Source organism: Staurois parvus, unplaced genomic scaffold (assembly GCF_062004578.1).
Source record: "Staurois parvus isolate SC_StPar_1 unplaced genomic scaffold, SC_StPar_1.0 ptg000011l, whole genome shotgun sequence".
Taxonomy (NCBI): Eukaryota; Metazoa; Chordata; class Amphibia; order Anura; family Ranidae; genus Staurois; species Staurois parvus.
The window spans coordinates 3,118,920-3,137,206 of NW_028317807.1; the positions used below are offsets into that span (position 1 = coordinate 3,118,920).

The 18,287-nt window shown below is 40.4% G+C and overlaps 1 protein-coding gene across 5 annotated transcripts in view; it reads left to right on the plus strand.

The window, feature by feature from the left end:
- Nucleotides 1-18,287, plus strand: part of TRPM2 (transient receptor potential cation channel subfamily M member 2) — a 211,715-nt gene that overhangs the window by 65,742 nt on the left and 127,686 nt on the right. For all 5 annotated transcript variants that reach the window (XR_016311706.1, XM_089670093.1, XM_089670113.1 and 2 more), the window contains 5 exons: nucleotides 4,401-4,462; nucleotides 7,245-7,445; nucleotides 8,305-8,407; nucleotides 9,217-9,338; nucleotides 11,248-11,598. Coding sequence is in view for 4 of the 5 variants with exons in the window: in XM_089670093.1 (XP_089526219.1) it covers nucleotides 4,401-4,462; nucleotides 7,245-7,445; nucleotides 8,305-8,407; nucleotides 9,217-9,338; nucleotides 11,248-11,598 (839 nt within the window). In the remaining variant the exon portion in view is untranslated. The remainder of the gene's footprint in view (nucleotides 1-4,400; nucleotides 4,463-7,244; nucleotides 7,446-8,304; nucleotides 8,408-9,216; nucleotides 9,339-11,247; nucleotides 11,599-18,287) is intronic.

Sequence of the window (18,287 nt, forward strand, 5' to 3'; positions counted from 1 at the left end):
GATGGATGGGTGACATTGCTTTGAATTTGAAAAATTAATTAATGTTTTAGGTTTGTGGTGATCAGACAAAGGTTAGTTTAATATTATTGTTACAGAAGTGGAAGGTCAGGAAAAGCACCTCTGCCCTCAACTAGAGATGGGAAGGCCTGGAAAAACAGAAAAAATTATGAAAAAAAACAGTTTTCTTCCACTTTTTCTTCCTAAGCTGTTTTTTTTTCTGGAAAAAAATTAAAAAGAAACCCAACTCCTCCCCCTCTCAAAAAAAAGAAGAAAAAGAAACAAAAAAAAAATCAAAACAATAAAATAAAGGGCAGACTCAATGGACCAAGCGGTCTTTTTCTGCCGTCACTTTTCTGTGTTTCTATGCTCTTTTACAGTGATAACTAATATATCTATGACATGGCATTCAAACTATATAACATGAAGACCATAAGGAATATATTTCTGTGACTTTACTCAAAGTCTTAAATTATTGCAAGGTCTCTCAGCTGAAGCCAAGCAAATCCTGGAATACAATTCAAGTAACACTGTACTTCTCCATGCAGTACTCAAACAAGAGAAATATGCATTTCTGCCACTATGAGTAACTGCAGAAGATAGACTCCAGTTTAGTTTGCTTGTGAACGCTATCTTGTACCTCCTACAGTTGGGTGATTGTTGGGATACCGTAGATAATAGTGCCTGATCTCTCAGGCCTTAATTGACAGGCACAAGGCTAAATTTGTCTGAAAAATTTGTATCTTTACAACCTTTAAATGGTTCCTAAAAATGTTGTCCACCATCACCACATAATGTTTACCTATAGTCTGGCCAGTAAATTGTTTTCTATTTTCCTCATCTCAGTAAAATGGTGAAACCAACATCTGTAATTTAGAAACATTTCCATAGTACAATATTCTTTTCTTAATGCTACAAGGATGACAAACACATCATTGCATGCCAGAGGTACCCAAAAGACTTAAAAAATACTTTATGTAATTTAATGATGAGACCATAATGAAAGTACAAGTAGCTTTTCCCTCCAGAGTTCTCATTCCAGAAACACTTTTTCTACCGCTTCTGGATCGTCACAAAGTGTTTTTTCACCAGCAGCATCTTGTATAGTTGTATAATTGAAATGTTATTAACTTATTATTATTATTATTATTATACAGTATTTATAAAGCGCCAATAGTTCGCTCAGCGCTGTACATTACAAAGGGAGACAGAACATGTGACAGAACAATACCAATACAATGCAAAACATGAGGAGATTAAGGGCCCTGCTCTTTCGAGCTTATAATCTAGGAGGGAGGGGATAGTGGTACAGGAGGAGATAACTGTGGGGGATGGAGTGGTAGGAAAAGTGGAGGAGGTCGGCAAGTTAGCAGGGGGTGGGGTAGGCTTCCCTGAAGAGATGGGTTTTCAGGATGCGCCTAAAGGAGAGGAGAGTAGGTGATAATCTGATGGTTTGGGGCAGGGAGTTTCAGAGGATGGGTGACACCCTGGAGAAGTCCTGGAGGCGGGCCTGGGAGGAGGAGACCAGGGAACTAGAGAGGAGGTCTTGTGAGGAGCGGAGTGTGCGTGCTGGGCGGTACTTGGATATTAGGTCAGTGATGTAGTTCGGGGCAGTATGGTGGACAGCTTTGTACGTCAGTGTTAGGATTTTGAATTTGATCCGTTGCGCAATCGGAAGCCAGTGGAGGGATTGGCAGAGGGGGGTGGCGGAAACGGAGCGGTTGGAAAGGTGAATGAGTCTGTCAGGGATGCGGGTGCGACCAGAAGTGTGTGGACTGACACAGGGAAACGTAGGCTTAAGATATAGTAAATAATATAATTTATTGAGACTAAGAATACAAATATAAAAGCAGTGCACCAAACCCCAAGCTAACACAAATACATACAACAAGGTGAAACAAACCCAAACCTAAACTGATATAGATACACAGGTACATACACATATAGAGCACAACGTAGTCAGGCAGGCCGGGTCGATAACTATCGGGCAGGTAGGTACAGGAGGAGCAGGCGGAGAGGGTCACAAGCCAGGGATCAAACAGGAGAAGTCAGCAGAGGTCAGGATCAGGCAGGGTCGGCAACAAGTCAGGCAAAAACAGGAACAGGAATGCAGGTTACAAGATACAGGGGCCCATGGAAAAACACACACCAAGGCACAGACTGCAGGTCTGGCCATCCCTTAAATACACCACCTGCAATCAGCCCCAGGTGATAGCTAATTGCCGAAGTGAACCTCTGGTTGTTGAGAGCACCCGCTGGCCAGCCCTGGTACTGCAGCCCACAAGGCAGGTGAGTCCCACCACTATTGGCAAGTCCATTCCTGACAGTCTGGCAGCCGTATTCAGGATTGACTGAAGCGGAATAGCCATCCGCAAGGCAGGCCAGTGAGGAGGGAGTTGCAGTAGTCGAGTCGTGATATGATGAGGGAGTGGATGAGCTGTTTAGTGTTTTCTGGGGTTAGGAACGTGCGTATTTTGGCGATGTTGCGGAGGTGGAGTCTGCACGAGTTTGTTAAAGATTGGACTTGGGGCTGGAAGGATAGGTTGGAGTCCAGAATGACACCAAGTACTCTGGCCTGCGGGGTGGGTTTGATGGTGGCGTTGTTGGATGTGATGGAGAAGTCAGTGGGGGGTGGTGTCCGGGCTGGGGGGAAGACAAGAAACTCGGTTTTGGAGAGGTTCAGTTTAAGGAAGTGGAGCGACATCCAGTCAGATATGTCGCTCAGTAGGTGTGTGATTCGGGCGGAGACTGAGGTGGTGAGGTGGGGGGTTGAGAGATAGATTTGTGTGTCGCCGGCATATAGGTGGTAGTTGAAGCCGTGAGAGTGTATGAGTTGGCCAAGTGAGGAGGTGTAGATGGAGAAGAGAAGGGGCCCGAGGACGGAGCCTTGAGGGACCCCAACAGAGAGGGGGAGTGAGGGGGAGGTGGTAGCATTATAGGTAACGCTGAAAGAGCGTTGTGACAGGTAGGATGAGAGCCAGGAGAGAGCAGAATCTCTGAGGCCAAGGGAGTGTAGTTTTTTGAGGAGGAGATATCCTAATTTTCTCCATTAAAACACACAGAATATGAGTTCCATAATGAAGGTCTGGAAACATTAAAATTTCCATTAAGTCTCAGAGATGCCCAGTTAAGTTACAAAAAATACAGATAGTTTGTGTAGATTAGTTCAGAATAATTTTTTTACTTAAAAATAATCAATGAAGTGAATCATCTTTATTGCTGTTAAAGCAGGTTTACCATTAAAAAATTGGTTCACTTCTCCTTTTTCAGTCTCAACATTCCAGTTTCAACTCATAAATGGTTGGTAAAGGTACCATACCTGCAGAAACCCCAAGATCCCGACATCCCATGATGTCGCATGAGGTTAAGTCAAAAAGCAGGTTGTTGATTGAGGATCAGCCAGTCCCAGCTCTACTTCTGCTGAATGTTTAGTTACTCTAGGGATAATTAACCAAAAGTCAGTCATAAAAATTTGGATCATCAGTATTGTGACAGACCCAACCAGAACAGGGGCTTTTGGAGGGGACTAGGTGATAGATTTCTACCCACTGATTATGGCCCATGGAGGAGACCAGGGATTTTATCTGTTTCATCCAAGCAGAGCATGGAAAAGAGCTTGGTTCAGACTCTAAACACATGGAGAGAGCGGATCAGTCTGTGATGTTGCATACTAAGGTAATGAAAGCTGAGAGCAAGGCTTTGATTAATTCTCTGCATAAAGACTTCCCTTCTGGAGTGAATGGAAAGATACTTTGTGTATTGAGGGGTGGGTTTGTTACCAGTTTGTCTGCCATGGGCTCCCTGATTAATCAAAGCATTGTTTGTGTGCTTAGCTGTTGATTAGTTTACTGTTAATTAGATCACTGTTAGCGTTAATGTTTACCGTTTACACTGTTTAGGATAATGTGATCAAGCTCTTACCTAATCAGCATGGGATGTTTATCTCAATGTTTAATATTTGCTTTAGTGTGGGGACTGCCCCTATTTCTGAAGTATATAAAAACCTGTGTTGTTGTTCAATAAAGTAGTTCCAGTTTGGCAGCTGACCTAATCTCATCTAGTGTTGGGAGCAATGCCCGGCTATAATACCTTGGTCCTGTGTCCCAGTGGCTAGGAAGCGGGTCCCTGACAGAATCACCCAATTACGATGACAGGTGTTCTGTCACAAATATAATGAAAATTTATTGTTGCAGTATTACCAGAAGTGGGAAGGGCATGGAAAAATAAAAATTAGGGAATTAGGGTAGAAGATGAAAACAGAAAGATATGTAAGATAAGCAGATCACACATGATTAGTTAGATTACATACCAAAGTCTTATTCTATGAAAGACATTGCCACAATATATAGTACTAAAACACCCAGTTTTGTGACCATAAATGTATTTTTCTTTACTTTTTCTAGGAGTTGCAATCAAGATACCTATAGTCTGTGTTGTACTGGAGGGAGGAACAGGCACTCTAGATGTAAGTTACAATTATCTATGCCACTGACAATACCTGCTTACATACAATTAGGAACAAACATTTCAGGCTGCCATTTAAAAAAAATTGCAACAGTTCTTGTGTATTTGCAATCCCTGCATCTACATACTATTGTAAGAAGCCAACTGAGATAGTTTTTCAAACAACTTTTGTTAAAAAAAAGATCTACCCTGCACAATTAAAGCTAAACTCAATGTTATACAAGTCTTTTTAAAAATCATGCACAATTAAACACATGAACAATTAAAATCTAACTCAATGTTATACAAGTCTTTTAAAAATTAATAGCCCAGCAATTTTGTGATTTGAAAAAAAAAAGCTTTCACTGCAGTTCCTACCACCTCTTAAGTGCCCTCTGACTGACTGCTTTGCAATTCAATGCCTGTCGACTTCTGGGTTGAATGACACCCAGAATAGTTTAGCCCATTCCCTGTGAGCCCACCATTTCTACCGGATTGCCCATACATGGCACATTTGCGCACTATGAAAAAGATCTGACTGTCATGACTCTTACCCAGAAAAACTGCGTTGGGCTACACAGTAAAAATCTCTGAATTTAAAGAAGTAATATATTTTATAGCTATTATTTCAAATTATTGATTGGGTCTATTTGATAGCAGAATTGGAACTGGAATTAGAATTGGAACAAAGGTAAGTATTTCATATTGCCAGCTGAACTCAAGAAGGTGGAGGGTTATTAAAGGAACTTCACTAAAATAGCATGTATAATGGGTTTTAAAAAAAAAATTCAGGGGTTTTCAGGGAGGTAGGGGTGTGGGGTCCAGGGAAAAAAAGGTGGAGTTGCGCTTTAAGAAGTGGAAATTGAAATGAAAGCTCCAGCAACACATCCTCCCCAGGCTGAAGGCCTGGGAAAAAGATAATTTTCAAAAGGCACTCCATATATTTATATCCTTTCCCAGCATATACCACTGGAAATAAACTTCCAATTGTTTGACTAAGGGGCAGACCCGGACTGGCCATAGAGCACACTAGGCTTTTGTCTGGTGGGCAAGGGCTGCATGTCCTAGGGCCAGAACCTGGGCTGTCTTTAATGCAGGGTGATGTGCTGTGAGTGCCAAGCAGTGAGGTCGGAGGTACTGGAGTGGTGAGTGGCTGGGACGGAGGAGTGAAACAGTGAGACCACATTTGAGAGGAGCAGGAGGAGAGAGGGGATTGTTTGCAGCAGGGATCGCAGTCAGTGTTCAGTGGACATCTTGGCTGTGAGTGCTTGAAGAGAGTGGGGATCGCATCTGGAGAAGAAGAGATCGCGGCTGGAGGAGAGGAGATTTCGGCTGGAGAACAAGGGAGATCAAAGCTGCAGGAGAGTGAGTAGGGATTGCAGTGGGAGCCTGGTGGACATCTCTCCATTGCATTGGCATAGACGATGTGGTGGAGAAGGCAACACCTGGACAGGTGAGTGCAGTGGGGAGTTGGGGGGTTGCAGCAGACAGTTGTACTGGTCGCACCGGTGCAGTGGGAGTTGTGACTAGGACCAGACTGGCTAGTGTAGGAGTCCCCAAACACCAAGCCACGAACCAGTACCAGTTCGCAGCCTGTTTGTGACTGGGCTGCACAGCTGGAGGTAAGTGGCGACCACGGTCCAGGCAGGATTCGCACAGACCACGGTCGCTGCTCACCTCCTGCTCTTCCGCCCCACCAACAATGTCATCTTCAGTCACCTGTTTGTTAATATGATTCAGATCTGAAGCTCCTGCTGCCTCCCGCCCTGCTGATAGGATGACGTTGTCCATGGGACACACAGGAGAGGACACAGGGGTTGAATCCTGCCTCTGCCCTGGCAAAGGTAGGACTGTGCAGGGGAGGAAGAGAGAAAAGAGAGGGCATGATTGCAAGGGGCACTGTAATGGGTTGATGTGATTGCTAGGGGCACTATAATGTAAAGGGGCACTGTGATATAAAGGGTACTGCACTGTAAAGGGGTACTGTAATCATTATAGCGCCCCTTCACAGTGCAGTCCCCCTTGGTATCACAGTGCCCCTTTACATTACACTGTAGAGGGCTGACTCCAGGAGTATCCCATCACCAGCCACACCCGCGAACACCCACCCCCCCATTCCCTAGAAAATTTTGCTGCTCATTCTGAAACGCCAAGGCCTGTTTTTTGTCACAGTCTGGGCCTGCTAGGGGGACATAAATATTCAAAACTCCAAATTATCGCATTTTCTCACACTATTGCAAGGGACACTCTACACAGAGGCAAACCGTAATCACTTCAGCTAAGGCAGATTACAGCCTAGCAGCACTAAATTTAGACTCGGGACACTACTGCTTGGGTCAATGTCCTTATATTGTCTCAGCTTACAGCGTTAGGCAGCCCATAGATGAGTAAGTTTTTCTTTTTTGAACAAACAAAAAACTGACCCATATCCACTCATTTAGGGTTGATAAGGGAATCCTTCCTGCTGTGTCATTGTATTCCGACAGCAGGAAAACTTCCCCACCATCAAAATACACTGGTCAGCGTTGCAGGCCTGCAGCTCTGATCACACAGGGAAAATCCAATAGGGCTGGTTGTACAGATGTCAATTGTGTATTCGACGACTTCTGTACAACTACAGTGCCCATACATGGATCGAAATTTTGGACTATCCCTGATAAACCTGGACGAATTTCAATCCATGTATGGCTTTAGTTTAGAGCAGCATAATCTTGAGTATTGTTTCACTGTAAGTAAAATTGTGGGGTATTACAACAATTGATACAGTTATAAAAAGTATTACTTTCTATGCTTCCTATCCGCAGACAATCTATAATGCTATTAGCAACAACACACCATGTGTCATTGTGGAAGGATCAGGACGAGCAGCTGATTTCATTGCTCAGGTGGCACAACTTCCCATTTCAAAAATTACAGTCTCTCTCATTCAAGAAAAACTGCCCACTCTTTCTCCTGATAAATGTGACACCTTTACAGAGGACAAGATAGTGGAATTGACTAAACAGGTAAAACATAAAGCCTGATCTGTTCACTGTTAATGCTTTTATGTGTTGGATGTATTATAGTTTAGCTACAGCAATTTGATTTCAGTTTTGGATAAAGTGAAAAAAGATTCGTCTTTTAAGCACCCTATACACCATTACGAGGGCAAGATGGTACAGACAGTATTTGCAGTTTTGCTCTTAAGGAAAACTACATTGCTTTTTAATTAGGCTTATTTAATTTTTGCTTACATATTTTTAAACTTATACATTGAGGCTGCTTTACTAACAGAGTTGAGAATGTTCACAAAATAAATTTTGTGGTGATTCACTTCAATTGTCCAATCATAAAATGTAAATCCACATTTACTTATTTCATTTGCCAGTGCTTGATAATCGAAGTAAACATTCACACAATTGTAAACATTGTAAATATTTATTACAGAGATATCCAATGATATTCTACTTGTAGGACTTTGATTGACTTTCTAGTAGGAAAATACAACACCAGCTTGTAAGATATTTTACTGTTTGGTTATATTCAGAATACAGGTTATTCACATCATAGCACTAAAAGGAGTCAGTGACAACTTTGCCCCACATCTGCTACCTGGTGGCTTCAAGTCGTAATATGAATATACATAGATAGATAGATAGATAGACTGACTAAGAAAAAGTCTGAAATGAAATTCCTTACCACCATATTATTGCCTAACAAGTTTTCACCTTTAATTAGAAAAGACTGAATGGGACAGTTTAGAAGAAAATGCTGTATTGTCCTCATCAGGATGTGAAGGGGTCACAAGTCATGTAAGGATGTGGCAGTGATGTTGTAATGCTGTTAATTATAGTTTATTTTTCAGATTAATATTTATTTTTCCAGATACAAGATATTATGAGGCACAGTCAGTTACTTACCATCTTCCAAGCAGACAAAGATGATCAGCATAACATTGATGATGCCATTATTCAAGCTTTGCTTAAAGGTATTTAGTGCATTGAACACTTTTTATAACTCTCACTTGCTATACAAAATGCCCTTTGATGGGGCCCTCAAGCAGTGTGCAACAACAAGCTGCTCTCCCTGGAGGTTGTTGAGTACTGATTCAATCAGGTGAGAAATTTGTGAGTTGAAGCTGTATGTTGAATTGGAGATGAAAAGACATTTTAAGCTCTTAGTAGATGGATAGAGATCACCATGTAATCACTAATTGGTGTCCCCCTAAATCCTGGGGTTGGATGGTATTGCCAGCTGTGTACCTCCAAGGAAAACGTTTAACCTCTGATGGGGTTTTATGTTATGTTTTGCTTTTAAAGAAAAAATTGTTTCAAGAAGACATTTTATATTTTTTATATATCCAAGTGTTTGGAAGAGCTTAACTCCAGTCACACTATAAAGAGGGAGGATTCAAAGACTATTGAGTTCTGTGAAGTATGCAGTGAAGAATTTGGGATGGAGTCAACCAGATCTGGTGACTTTCTTGATGGGAATTAATAGTTCCCACAATGCAACTGTCTTAAATGAATAAGAAGTTCTGAGCTGCCTGCATGCCAGATATATATGAAATTGAAGCAGTGGTAGGACTCCTTCATGAAGCATCCTTGATTGGGTGCACTGCCAAAAGTGTGGCCCTGAAAATGTCTCCTTTACCACCAAAATGTATATAAAAAGTCTTTGAGTTTGTTTTCTGGCACAAGAAAATTCCCTCTCAGTCATTTCTAACACTTTAAAAAAAGGTTAGACTTACATAACTGAATTGTTTATTGTTAGTACTATGTCTTCTATTTTTTCTAGCCTCTCTAAGACTTGACCAGCAAGGACATGAAAACTGGGAGCACCAGCTGAAGCTGGCAGTGGCATGGAACCGAGTTGACATTGCTAGAAGTGAGATATTCACAGATGATCATCAGTGGAAGGTGTGTTAGCTGATTAAACTATTTAGTTAATAAGCTAAACCATATTTTCAGTCATTACAGTATATGTGAACCCCCTACCTTGTAAAGCAATCCATTCAGTTTAAAATAGAAATGCAAGGAAAAATGTTTGTGCTGAGGCAGCAGGCAGGGATGTACGCATGCCGCGGCCGCAATGCTTTGCTTTGCAGGAATTATACCCTCTCACACGCTCAGAGGGCAGTACCGCCCACCATGCAGGACCCATTCATATGAATAGTGACATTCTGTATCTGACCCACAACTGTGCACAATGCCTGTCTGGCAAATAGAGAGTTAAAACAGGCAGTGAGGAGGCAATACAATACGTTCTCCCCACCTGTCTATTGCCCTCTGCAGAGCTATCTGACCATGGATCGTGCTTCAGACAGCACAAGTCAAAATGAAGGCTAACCCACCCCCTTCTGCCTCCTCTGCCATTCACAGGACTCGTATTACTACACTACACGATGCATCATGTTCTGTAAATGGGCAGAGGAATCCTGTAATTCAGCTGCTCTATCACCCATTCACAAAACATGATGCATTGTGGAAATGAATGGCAGAGAGAGTAGAAAGTGGCAAGTGCCCTGTGCAACTTTTTCAGTGGCAGTAAGACAGCTAATCAAGACAGTATCAAGTGGCTCCAAAGAGGCACAACCAGGAAGTATTTGTAGCAGAAACAGACACCTACAAGTAATGGGATTCACACAACTAAATGTTTTCGTTCTGCAACCCAAAGAAGACTATATATTTAAACTTTAGCTTTAAATGTATCAATCCATCCAGTCAAGCAATCCATTTACCAACCAACTAAAATTCACACTGCAGAATTCAAATGAGAACATATACAGGCTGACTGGTTGCTATCAGAGTTTGTACTTAAGAGTTACCACACTATTTAGTATTGTAACGAATTAGACTGATTGTGACCTAAGCTGACCGTACACTAGTCATATTTGTTCAAACTTTTGTACAGGAATTCTAAAAACCTTTAAAATTTCATTCAGGCCTGCTACTTGAATGGCATTCTAGATGTACAGTATTAAACTGTTTTTTAGAACATACACATTATATGTGTAATGTTTCCCCCAAAAAATAACCAAAAACCTTTTTTACAGTTGAGAAAAATTATCCACTCTGCTTCTTCAAAATGTCACTATGGTCAAAACCAACTATCAATTTGACCCCACTAACCATATTACTTTTTGTCCATTTCTTTGTAATAAGAATTACATGTTTTATTTATATACTGTAACACTATGGTACAGTATATCTAATTCCATAACTATCTTTATGGCCTCATAGACATCCAATGCCTGCTGCATATAGAAATCCTTTTTTTTTTTTTACTTACTAATTACTGCTATATTGATGTTAGTTACCCAAGTGGTAGTACACAGTATAGGCATCAGGCATCTGGCAAGGTCGTCAACATCAATGGTTGCTTTGTGTGACTGTTAATTTTAGCCTATGCTACATGAGAATTGGAGGTGTGTCACTGAAACTAGTTTATCAGTAGAAACACAACAAAAATCAGACAAGGTTTTATAAAGTAAATGATTGCTATTTCTCTAGATGGCTTTCAGATGGAAGTGTCTATGGGTACCACACAGCTAAATTGAGAGAGTGTTCTGCATACTTTTGCACAGCAGTTAGTATAGATCATTGAACAGGAAAGGTTTAGGTAAAGTGACTAATCTCGTAATAGTTTGCAATTACTAATATAAAGGGTAGTTAGCTATGTGCCCCACATAGCTAGGTAAGTTTGAACAAATGAATGTTGACAAAAAAGCACTGAAAAACAACCAATATTGATGTCCTTTAAATCCACTTGTTAGTTTCTTCTGTATGTAGTGTCTTTTGTACTTTAATTGTGATTTGTTCTTCCAAGCCCTCAGATCTGCACCCAGTCATGACAACAGCATTGATTGACAATAAGCCTGCCTTTGTAAAGCTTTTCCTGGAACATGGTGTCCATCTGGAAGAATACGCCACTCAAGAAACTATATTAAACCTCTACAATAACACAGATCCATCATGCTTATTCCATGGCAAGCTTGCTAAAATATTAGAAGATGAAAAGGTTCGTTATAAGCTTACAGCGACACCAAAACTCTGTCTTCACCACGTATCTCAAGTTTTAAGAGAACTCCTGGGTGGCTTCACAAAACATCTGTATCCAAAGCCAAAAAGGGCAGAATCGTCTCGGCTGTCAATTATAGTCCCACACATCAAAATAAATGTAGGTTTATGCCTTCATCATAAATTTGATTTATGATCAAGATATGTTTAGGCATTTTAGGTCAACTAATATGTTTTGTTATAACATAACATCATAACAGACTGTTGATCTGCCAATACTGAATCCTTAAAATGTAGAAATGAAAGCAATATACAATTATACCTTTATCTCTTGAACTGTAAAATTTGAATTTACAGTTGTGACCAAAATTATTCAACCCCCACTGAAATTGAGTGTTTTGGCCAGTTTGACATTGCTTTTGATCATTCAGTCATCTTGCTTACATTTACATTAAAGAGGCACTTGTAGGTCAGACAAATATAACATAACAGTTATAATGAAATAACCACAAATGTCTTTTCTGTGCTCACAGCATTATCAGTTTTATTCAACCCCCAAGTGACATTCAATCTTAGTACTTAGTACAGCATCCTTTTACAGTTATAACAGCTTTTAAACGTGAAGCATAGCTTGACACAAGTGTCTTGCAGCGATCTACGGGTATCTTCGCCCATTCTTCATGGGCAAAGGCCTCCAGTTCAGTCACATTCTTAGGCTTGCGCACTGCAACTGCTTTCTTTAAGTCCCACCAGAGGTTCTCAATCGGATTTAAGTCTGGTGACTGCGATGGCCACTCCAAAATGTTCCAGCCTTTCCTCTGCAACCATGCTCTAGTGGACTTGGAGGTATGCTTGGGATCATTGTCCTGTTGAAAGGTCCAACGTCTCCCAAGCCTCAGGTGTGTGACGGACTGCATCACGTTTCCATCCAATATCTCCTGGTACTGAAGAGAATTCATGGTACCTTGCACACGCTGAAGCTTCCCTGTACCTGCAGAAGCAAAACAGCCCCAAAGCATGATTGACCCTCCACCATGCTTCACAGTAGGCAAGGTGTTCTTTTCATCATAGGCCTTGTTCTTCCTCCTCCAAACATAGCGTTGATCCATGGGCCCAAACAGTTCTAATTTTGTTTCATCAGTCCACAGAACACTATCCCACAACTTTTGTGGTTTGTCCACATGGCTTTTGGCATACTGCAGTCGACTCTTCTTATTCTTTGGAGACAGCAAGGGGGTACGCCTGGGAGTTCTGGCACGGAGGCCTTCATTACGCAGTGTGCGTCTTATTGTCTGGGCTGAAACTTCTGTACCCACATCTGACAAATCTTTTCTCAGTTCCTCAGCAGTCACACGGGGACTTCTCTCCACTCTACGCTTCAGGTAGCGCACAGCAGTCGAAGTCAGCATCTTCTTTCTGCCACGACCAGGTAGCGTTTCAACAGTGCCCTTTGCCTTGAATTTGCGAATGATGCTTCCTAAGGTGTCTCTTGGTATGTTTAACATCTTTGCAATCTTCTTATAGCCATTGCCCTTCCTGTGAAGAGAAATCACCTCTTCTCTTGTCTTCCTGGACCATTCTCTTGCCTTCACCATGTTTGTAACCACACCAGTAAATGTCTAGAAGGAGCTGAGTATCACAGTCATTTTAAAGCTGCCTAATTGGTGCTTATTATGCTTGATTGCTGCTCGGTGACATCCACAGGTGTTTTCAATACCTGATGGAAAGCACCTGTATGAACCTCTGTTCTTCAGAGTGGTAGTCTTTAAGGGGTTGAATAATTGTGGCAATGAAGAAACCACATAAGAACCATTTACTACTGTATTACATAAACAATTGATGTCATTTTAGTTGCATTTGGGTAGTTACAACGTCCTTGTAGGATTTGATTCTGAATACAATTCCAAATGTACACTATAGTCCCTAAACCCCTTTACAGCATTGGGGGTTGAATAATTTTGGTCACAACTGTATGTGCATAGAATGAAACTGCAGAAGTGGCCATTTGATGAGGTGAATAGACTGTGTCTCCACTTGGTACTAATGACTGTAAAAAAAAAAATTGTTCACTAACCCTTCCTGCTACCTCACTAAAGAATTCAGGGCCCCATTCCATCTGCCTGTTTCATAGTAGTGTGTTAACAACCACATGTTGACGTGGTATTTTGCACAATGATGTACACTGTGTTCAGGCAATCCATTAACTTTTAATGGGCTGTCAATCGAATGAAAACCAGACCTGCATCTACGTTTTGAATGCAGCACACCCCAATGCATTTTATGTTGTGGTGCATTGCAGTGAGGGTCTGCTGACACCTATTGTACTATGCATTGGGCTGCATTATAAATGAACAGCAATGCACTACACAGAGTGCCACTCATTGACCTGTGATGGGGGTCTTACTTTTGCCCAGTTGAACAATTTGCTCATAGTGTATGCAGGCTGATGTTCCTGCTGAATAATGTTGCAAAGTGGTGATTCAGTGTTCCTTTATCAGTGTTAGCCTATGGATCTTGTCTATACTGGATGAAAACAAGTGCAATTCAATTTATATGCAGCTCTTGTTAACCATGTCCCTTCTGGTCTGAGTTTCTATAGTTAGTTTTAGCTTATAGCTCAAGAACCAGCACAGACTAGAGCCAAGTTAGGCATCCAACAGCCACGTCTGGTAATTAGAGGTCCAGTTGCATGACAGATTAGAAACTAATAGGGGCTAAGATGTGGAGTAGATAAGCTGACTCTGTGTTCCTGTGCCACGTCACAATTTCTGCTGGTGAGAAGCTGCATTCCAGACTGGTTGGGCAATGGTTGGAAGATCTCCGTCACTGCTGATCTTGCCTTCAGATCTCTGACACAAAGATGGATGCTGCATCATGATCATTCTCAGGGGCATCCGCAACTTTGCTGCAACATTTATCTGGAGGTATCTTTAATAATAATATATATACCCAGGTATATGTGCACAATTGCAAAGACTCTTGCTGGGCCTGTGGATTATAATACCTGTTTGTACATTGGATGTATGTACTATAGCTAATTTTTTCTTATATAAAGCTGGTATTCTTTCCATATGAGTGTACATCTATATACTTAAAGTTATATGTTGGCTGCAGTAGTTCCTCTGCTGCCAATTACTTTGATAAAGATGACAAATTAGCAATTACATAAAAGAAATTTAAAGATGCCAAAAAATGCTATGATCAAGACGTGATATAAACTGAGACAAATACTTAATGTCTCCTTACCACTAAATCCCATACACTGTCTCCTAGGCTTACCATTTCCAGGTATTTCAAAATATTCAAAGACATTAGCCAATTATTCTAATGGTGACTGGGATACTAATATCTCTCTTTTGGATATCTACCATAATCCCCTCTCAAACACAACTTATTGAGACTACTGCAAACATCCATAGGATGGAATATCTTTTGGCCACAATTAGGGACACCTTAGAGCTATTCTCCCAATCCTGGACTCTCTGGGATTAATCACCATACAGTCAAAGGAGAGCGTCCCCTACCTCTCCCTGACTCAGTATACTCTTTTCTCATTCCATGATCATTGATCATTGATATTAAAGCAGACCTTGCATAAAAATACAGTTTCACTGTAGAACTTTGTAACCCAACACGGATGTCTTATACCTGTATACCTGTTTACCATTATACCTGCATACTATAAAAAGCTCTACAAAACCAATAAACCTTCTTTACCCAAAAAACAATGTTATGATCAAAATATATGTTTTTTAGAGAGAGTTAGTAGGACTCCTGTATTCTCAGCTGGCAAAGATTTAGTTCGTCAAAGGGTTCATTTTTGTAAGTAATGTATAAAGGTATCAAAAAACAAACTTTAAACCAAAATCTATGCAGCCAATGGTAATTTATACAGATTTGTTTAGTTCAATTTATTTTAATTTACATTGACTTTATGTAGCAATATAAATGATTTATAATCTCTTATTTTGTACATTATATATTTTAATACTCGAATATGACATCTTTAAAATAAATACATTAATAAAGAGTTATATTTTTGTTAATTTGGTACTGATGTCCCCAGTCCTGTGGCAGGCTAAAGTTTGTTCATATTTCTGGCACCATTCTTCCATTTATGTTATTTATGTGTATATTTTATTGCTAAAATATTCCCCTTTAAGCTCTTCAATCTAATTTTTTTTAAAAAATCATTGCAACAAATGTCCACCATCTGTAGTTTCATGATCAGAGCTATTAAAAATAAACAGAAAAGTATGTAGTGAGCGCTTAATCCTAAAGCAGCTATGCACTCAAAGCAACCAATATATGCAGTAGAACAAATAATATAAATTAGTGCAGTGCTAAAATCATATAAAAACATATAAAAGAATCAATAAATTCAAAACAACGTCCATAAAGTCTATGAACTTCTGATTGTTGAAACTAGTGAATACTGGTGGTGCTCCTTGGGAAATTATAGAAATGCGCACTCACCAGAAATAAATAGGGTATGAGCGTTGTATAAAAATCCCTCATGAGAGGTCTGATCAGAGGTCTGGTCAGCTTGGGCAATCCTCCCTTCGTGTCATGACAGGACTCAGTGAAGAAGAATAAGGTCCAGGTAACCTCAAAGTTTCCTCAAAGGGGCTGGCTGGATGGAACTGCCTGTTTACAGGAAATCTTCCACCTCTTGGTATGGTGCCTGGGTCTGAAAATAAGTACTCCTCTCAGGGAGTTTAGGGAAGGATGCCCATAGTGTAGTAGGTTGTCAAAAAGAACTTTATTAAAAACATTCAAAGGTATTTAAATCGCGATTAGAAGTTAAAATAGCATCCAGGTATAGTGTGAACTAACCCTCTGGATATTAAAGATGGCCGCCGGGCCTCCACGTGGCTCCGGTGGCGTAGCGTCACGATGTCCGGGCTCCTCCTTACGCGTTACGTGCACACGCACATCATCAGAGGAATGGAACCAGTGACGCCATGGCGAACTTATATGCGTGTAATGGCGCATGCGCGTGCGATCAAGCGCCATTTTACTGGAGCTCAAGGTCACTAGTGGTCAACATATCAGACAGAGAGATCGCACTTAGCAGTATTTGCACAGCGATACTGCTAATATTCATGCGGCCATCTCAAATACAATCATATGAGCATATGCAAAAAATAACATCATAAATAGAAATAAAATAGTTAAAAACGACAAAAAATTCCATAGTTATCAGAACCAACATAATTAAATCAAAGGCAACAAGTAAGACTATGAAACCTGATAAAAGGTATTAAATAAAAAATCAAAATAATACTAAAATATGTAAATTCAATATATAAAAGAGAACAGTCAAAAAATGAATGTATTAGAAATTGTCACATATGTAAAATAGTTATAGTCAACACTCAAAGTCATATGAATATACCCAGTAATACTAAACCTCTAATACTAGTAAGAAATTATCTGTTGGCGATAAAACAATTTAAGTCCAACTCGATTCGGCTGAGGGACCGCCTCAGGAAGTATATTGCCAATATCAAGAAGTGTTACAAGGATCATTCCTTGTCATTGTATTACAGGCTACATCACAATAGGGACCCCTCAACACTCATGTTTGTTGGTATTAACATGGTTAACCCCCACTGGAGGGGAACACACAAAACGAGAGCAGTCTCACAGTTGGAGACTAAACACATTTTTGAGCTTGACACTCTTTACCCTGCGGGTCTCAACGTCGAGTTGGACTTAAATTGTTTTATCGCCAACAGATAATTTCTTACTAGTATTAGAGGTTTAGTATTACTGGGTATATTCATATGACTTTGAGTGTTGACTATAACTATTTTACATATGTGACAACTTCTAATACATTCATTTTTTGACTGTTCTCTTTTATATATTGAATTTACATATTTTAGTATTATTTTGATTTTTTATTTAATACCTTTTATCAGGTTTCATAGTCTTACTTGTTGCCTTTGATTTAATTATGTTGGTTCTGATAACTATGGAATTTTTTGTCGTTTTTAACTATTTTATTTCTATTTATGATGTTATTTTTTGCATATGCTCATATGATTGTATTTGAGCATGGCCGCATGAATATTAGCAGTATCGCTGTGTAAATACTGCTAAGTGCGATCTCTCTGTCTGATATGCTGACCGCTAGTCTCCTTGAGCTCCAGTAAAATGGCGCTTGATGGCACGCGCACGTGCCATTACACGCATATAAGTTCGCCATCGTGTCATGGCGTCACTGGTTCCATTCCTCTGATGATGTGGTGAGCACGTAACGTGTAAGGAGGAGCCTGTGACGCTACGCCGCTGGAGCCACGTGGAGGCCCGGCGGCCATCTTTAATATCCTCAGGGTTAGTTCACACTATACCTGGATACTATTTTAACTTCTAATCGCGATTTGAATACCTTTGAATGTTTTTAATAAAGTTCTTTTTGACAACCTACTACACTATGGACATCCTTCCCTAAACTCCCTGAGAGGAGTACCTATTTTTAAGACCCAGGCACCATACCAAGAGGTGGAAGATTTCCTGTAAACAGGCAGTTCCATCCAGCCAGCCCCTTTGAGGAAACCTCTGGTTACCTGGATCTTATTCTTCTTCACTGAGTCCTGTCATCACACGGAAGGGAGGATTGCCCAAGCTGACCAGACCTCTGACCAGATCTCTGATGAGGGATTTTTATACAACGCTCATACCCTATTTATTTCTGGTGAGTGCGTATTTCTATAATTTCCCAAGGAGTACCACCAGTATTCACTAGTTTCAACAATCACAATTCATAGACTTTATGGACGTTGTTTTGAATTTATTGATTCTTTTATATGTTTTTATATGATTTTAGCGCTGCACTAATTT